The 6,000-nt window shown below is 53.7% G+C and overlaps 1 protein-coding gene across 1 annotated transcript in view; it reads right to left on the reverse strand.

Moving 5' to 3' along the window:
• The window catches only part of NRP1 (neuropilin 1), a 134,840-nt gene extending 131,575 nt beyond the window's left edge, over window positions 1–3,265 (reverse strand). Inside the window, exon 1 of the mRNA XM_029954265.1 lies at window positions 2,920–3,265. Coding sequence (XP_029810125.1) covers window positions 2,920–2,992 — 73 coding nt within the window. The 5' untranslated portion in view covers window positions 2,993–3,265. The remainder of the gene's footprint in view (window positions 1–2,919) is intronic.
• Between the last annotated feature and the right edge of the window lie 2,735 nt (window positions 3,266–6,000).

Raw genomic sequence — 6,000 nt, forward strand, 5'->3', positions numbered from 1 at the left:
TCAGTGGGGATTGTCATCCAAGACTTCGATTGGCTTAAAGCCAAACCTTTTGTGTCGTTTTATCTGCCCATAAATCTAAGTGATTTTGAGTTATCTCTGCTCTGGAGATCCAGATCAACAGAGAACAAAGTGTATTTGGTGAAGCAGAAATAATTCTGCACTGCCACTCCAAGTAAAGTTGTTCAGTCCTAGAGACCAGATCAAAGCCACTGGGCAGAAAGAAAAATAAATAGCCGCCCAGCATTAATTCTAATTCCCTATATGTTGAAAAAACCCCTACCACACATGAGGTCTGGGTATGGTAAGCCATAGTCTCACGTTCTGGGAAAGGTGAGCTAGGTAGTTTGGAGCCTCTCATATTGGAAAAAAAAATGCTAAAGTGATTCACTGAGAGCCAAATAAACCAGTCACTGGACTGCTTTATTGTTCAGCATAGATTCTCATTGTCACTTTTTATGATGGATTTCATGCTGGAGAGCCTCAGCCTGAAATGCTGCCACATTTATTGATGCTTAATTTTAAGCAATAAAAATTTGGTGCATAAACTATGTAAGAGGAATAGGTATGAAACCAGTGAAATATATAAGCCTATCAATCACAAATTTTCAGTAATGGTATATATAGATTTTAATATTGCATCTAATAGATTCCCTGTGGAAAGAGAATGGCATTCTTTGCTCTCAGCATGAATTTATAAATCTACAGAATTTTATTACAGGAAAACCAGGTCAAATGGAAATGAAAGATGAAGTGCACATCAAAAATGCATAAAGCTACATGCATTACAGAAATAATTTCCCATAAATTAAAAAGAAGACAATATAAATCATACTGTTTTTTCTCAATTGCAAGATGTTTCTGATCTTGTTTTTTAGACTGGGGGGTACCCTTCTACTAGTTTCTTTTGCCTTGGCTTTTAAAAGCTTAAGGTTTGCCAAGAAGAAATGTTGCAACTAGAGTTCAGGATCTCAACTAATGATCCTTTTGGACTCTGTTATGTGATTCTACGGAGGCTTTTCCATTATTTCAAATGTGCAGAAAAGTTGGAAAGTGACCCCATCTCATTAAGTCTCCTCCAGCTCTATACAAACATCATGGCAGTGTCTGGCATCCATAAGAGGAGTGAAATAAAACAGCGCTGCTTCTAGTCACTCCACAGAGTCACTTCAGAAGACATTTAGGTAGACTCGGTACCACACCAGAGCTCTTTAATCTGTGACTTCTGAGAAAGTGACAGTGTAATAAGATAATGTGGACTGGCTCTGTTAAATCTCTCTAACAGTTGATTAAGAAAGAGCAATTTCTAATGACTCTGGACCATTAGACCTAAATAAGGTTAATGAATTAATTTAGCAGACACTGGTACTCGGAGGAGGTGGACATGGCTTTAAGAGGTCTGCTGTGTTACAGAGGCATTTACTGGCTCTGGTCACTGTATGCACAGCAACATGGCTTTAACGAGACAAGCTCACAGACTGAAGCTCGGGTTCTCCGCATTCCCCGGATTTCTGCTAAGAAAATTTAAAACTATATCACCTATATATGTATGAAGTTCACAATCTAAAGTCTGGAAGCTATTTGCATGAGGCCACAAATCCATCCTGTGAATATCCCTACTACGGATTTAATCTTGGGAGTTGTGGAGGGCAGAGGTTGGGTTACTGTAATTTCTAAAGTCTAACCACTTGACCTCTTTCAACTGGAGGAGAATGTTATTTCATCCCTTGCTAGCCAGATTATAGAAAGATGCCACCAACTCAGATTCATTAATAAATTGGACTCCACATTCACAGGTGTGTGTCTGTGTGTGCGTGCGCGAGCGCCTGCGTGTCTTGCCTCTAAGCTTTTCTTTTAGAACAGTGCTTGGTAGCTGTTGGGGAAATCTATTGCTTCAATCTCAAAACCTCCAAAAAGCATATTAGAGAAATTAACTCATATCACAAAGGCGTGATTTAAATTCCTCTTGGTATGAACCCCTCCACTTGTGGCCTCTTATTAAAACAATATACCACAGTAAGTAGTGGGTGTTCTTTTTTTTCTAATTACTTTGATTGAAATCTACGCCAGACAAAAGTAAATATTTGATAATTAGTTAATAATAATTGCTGAAGACTTACTGTAAAGATAATGTCACACCCTTGCCTTCACCTACTTTAAAGTGTACGGTAAACATGCCCACAACCAGATCACATTTTAAAATACATTATTTAGTTTACAGGATACTGTTTATAACCCAGCAGTCTTTCATTTACTTAACAGTGAGTGGTGTTAGAAGCTAAGAGGAAGCTATAGCTAGGTTAGGGATTTTCAGATATCCTGGTGTCTTACACTGTATATATCAGATTTCTTTATTGACACTATGTAACTTTCATTCAGTACTTCAGACAGATTAGGGGCGATTTGTAAAGGCGGAGGAAGGAGTTCCAGCAACCCCAGAACCCATGTCTCTTGCAGGCACCCACCAGAGAAAACGGTTTCAAAGAGCTGCAAAACAACCAGGAAGTTCCCCTGGTAAAGTGTTCATTAACTTTCAACAGCCATCAGATTTTTGAAAGGGAGTCTCATCTAATTGCCTTTGGGAGGAAACATTATTAAGATAATTGGTGTGCTGATCTGGGAAGGTAGGGAGCTCTGCCTTGTAACGGAGATAGGAAAACCCCCATAACCAACCAACCAACTTCGGGAGGGTGGCGGAGGACTCGAAATCTTCCTGCCCCAAATCGACCGTTCGTATTTCTTTATTTCTCCTCCTGGACAAAAGTTTCCTCCGCCCGGGAGGTGGCTATTCCCGGGACATCCCGGCAACTCCGCGGGAGCCCCGTGGTTGGAGCGGGAATCCGAGCCCCGGCAGGACGCGGGCAGCCGGGGAGCCCGGGCGCCGCGCTGTCACACGCGCCTCCGCCGGTGCCTGTCACTTACCGTTTCGAAAAGCGCTGGCCGGGGCGAGGGCGACGGCGAGCGCGGCGCAGAGGAGCGGCAGCCCCCTCTCCATTCTCCCTTCGCCGGATCCCCAGGCAGACGCGGGAGGACGAGAACGTACGGGGAGAACAGAGCAAAGCGGGGAATCTAAACAATCTGAAGAGCTTCAACTCCGCCTAGAGCCGTAAAATCCTCAGCCCGTCTTTGGAGAAAGGAGAGCTGCGAGGCAATGCCTTGATCCGAGAGAAATGCTTCTCTTTTTGTGTCTCAAGTCGCCTGCATCCTGTCATTTAGCTCCGATTTCCTCTCTCTTTTCCCACACTTGTTCCTCTTCCAGGAGCCACTACCCGGGCCATGTCTCAAAAAAAAAAAAAAAAAAAAAAAAGGAGTGGGGGTGGGAGCTAGACGCGGGAGGAGGGAGGTAGGAAAACACACCAAAGCCAATTTCCAGAAAGAAAAAAAAGATCCGGCTTGTTTCTGGACCCGTCGGAGCCGAGGAGCTGGCGCCCAGGGGAGGTCTGGGGTGTCTGCGCGAAGGAGAGGAGCAAGCAATGAAAAGATGAGCGGGAGACAGAGGAGTTTCACCAACTGCACCCCCTCCTCCCCCTCCTTCTCCGTCCTCCCCCTCCCCTTCTGGAGCCCTTCCCTCGCTTCCTCCCTCCCCTCCGCCGGCACTGGATCGCCAGTAATTGCCTGACAGGAGACTGGAAGGAACAAGTTTCCCTCCTCGTGCTTTCCCCGTCCGTCTGTCCGTCTCTCCCGGAGGCCCCGAAGGATCTCCACGGGCAGGGAGGCGCTGGGGGTCTGCGCCCAGGGCGTGCGGGTGGGTGTGTGTTTGGAGAGAAAACATCGAGGTCCGTGCCAGCCACTGGGTCGGGCTAGCCTACCTCTGCGCGCCGGCTCACGACCCCCGGGGGAGAGCCGGGCAGCTCGCGGAGGGTCGCCGGGATCCAGCCGCCGGGCGTGCGGCGCGCCGGGGAGCTGGACGCAGCTTCTCGCCACCCCAAATCCCCGACCCGCGGCGGCGGGGAGCGCCGGGCCTGCCCAGTCATTCCCACTGTGCCGGCCCTAGACGCGGGGCGCGGAGGAGCAGGGCTCCCCTGGCCCTCCGGGCCGGGACGAGGGAGACCCGGGGAAGCTAGGCTAAATGGGAGATGTACCACAGAGCCGGCAAGGGTCGACAGGGTCGCTGCCACGTAAAGCCGAAATCAGACCACTCGAGCGGGCGAGGCTGGGCTGCAGCCGCACACGACCCCCCTGCCCCGCAGCAGGGCGCGCTGCCGGGCGACAGTGGTGCCCCGGTGCCCGCCGCGCACCGGGGGGTCCATTGTTAACTGAGCTCCGGTGCCCTCTCCTCCTGGACGGAGGGAACGCGGGAGGGTGGGGAGGCGGTGCGCCTTCAGCTAGGGGGCAGCCGTCGCCCGACCCCGCCCAGCCTGGTGTCTCTCTGGAGCCCAGGTGTTCCGGGGGTTGGTAATTAGGGGTCCAGGGCCCCCCGTTTCTATGCCTCTTCCGGCGGGGGGGGAGAACAGTGGCGGGGGAGGACGGCTTTCTACAGCGCTCGCACGGTGCCCGCCCCAGGCCTCCAGCTCCTGTCCACCCCCACCTCCCGTGGCGGCTCGTCCTCACTGCGGGCTGGATGCCCCCCAGTTCCACCCCAAGGGCTTTCCGGGAACTGCTGCCTAAGGCCTCTCAGGATTTGAATAGCAAGAATAGGGAACAAACAGGTTTCGGCCACCGATCAGGCCCCTGAGACAGGCGGTAAATGCCCGCGGACCCCCTCCCCAGGAGTTCGCGGGGAAGGTGAAAAGGTCACTTCACCTTCTGGGAATTGGCGATCTGTACACACCCTGAAAGCAGAGCCTTATTCCTACCTGGCGCAAAGAGCTGGCAAAAGAGATTTAAGAATGTTGGCAAGGAGACTCTGGTCAAGGGTTTTGGCGGAAGAACTAGGGGCGGGACTGGAGGAGGGCGGCCGGCGGCGCGCGGGCCGGGCAGCAAGCTTGGGCGCGCGCCCCTTGGGTGCAGAAGAGCCAGGGGCAGGGCAGAGGTGCGGCTCCCGCACCCGCCGCGCGCTCTCTCGGCGTCCAGCTTTCCGTCCGCCAGCGTGCGCGCGGGGAGCCCCCGCCTCCAAGCTGGAGACCCGGCCCCCGGGCCCTTCTTGCCCCTCACCAGCTTCCCCAATTTTGGCTCTGGGACCCCAGGGAGGCGCTGGGTGGGGAGGTGGCACTAGGAGGCCGGGAGTCAAATGCCCTCGTTGAGCGGAAGGGACCGTGGCGGGGCCGTGGGCAGCCCGGCATCCGAGCCCCTGCAGCCGGCGGGGGGGCGGTTGGGGGGGGGGCGAGACTAGGGCGCCAGCCGCGCCCAGCGCAGACCCGGGGGAGCAGGCGCTGCGGAGGAAAGCCCCGGCGCTTGGCTGCGACGGGGACACGTCGCCTCCTCTCTGCCTCCAGCGCACCCGCGCCAGTCCCAAGCCCCAGCTGCGCAGGGCGAGCGGCACGATCAGATTTGGGGTGACCCCGAGCGACCTCCGTCCCAGGCTCGGAGACAGAGGCGCCTCTCGGAACCTGGCGGGTTGACAGAGAAGGGGGATGGGGAGGGGTGTGCAGCGGTCAGGGCGTCCTCCAGTCGCAAACGCCCGCCTTCTTCCTACTGGGAACTGGGAGGCCGCCCTCGCTCCAGGGAGCCGTTTCTGACCGGACTGTGCCTCGGCGGGGTGAGCGAGGGGGCACACGCGGGAGACTTGAGCTGTATTGTTTTTATAAAACTGCCGCCAATCTCTCTTCCCCTTTCCCTGCTGAGTGTGCAGTTCCCAGCCTGGACCCACCACGCTAACAAATAAAGCCACCAGATCAGGCACTCAGAGAGGGACTGCTCCCACTCCGCAACCTCACCCCCTCTGGCTCCCTTCCTCCTTTCCCGGGGGAAGGGCCCCTCTAGCGTGTCAACACGCAGAAAACCTCTGTCCGCTCTCTTGCTCACTGGCTGGAACACTTTTGCCAGGCTTTCTCCAAGCAACTGATAAGACTTGCACTACGTGCTGCGGTGGGGGTGGGGGGAGGAGGAGGAGGAGGGGGGACT

The sequence above is a fragment of the Suricata suricatta genome, chromosome 10 (genome assembly GCF_006229205.1).
Source record: "Suricata suricatta isolate VVHF042 chromosome 10, meerkat_22Aug2017_6uvM2_HiC, whole genome shotgun sequence".
Classification (NCBI taxonomy): Eukaryota; Metazoa; Chordata; class Mammalia; order Carnivora; family Herpestidae; genus Suricata; species Suricata suricatta.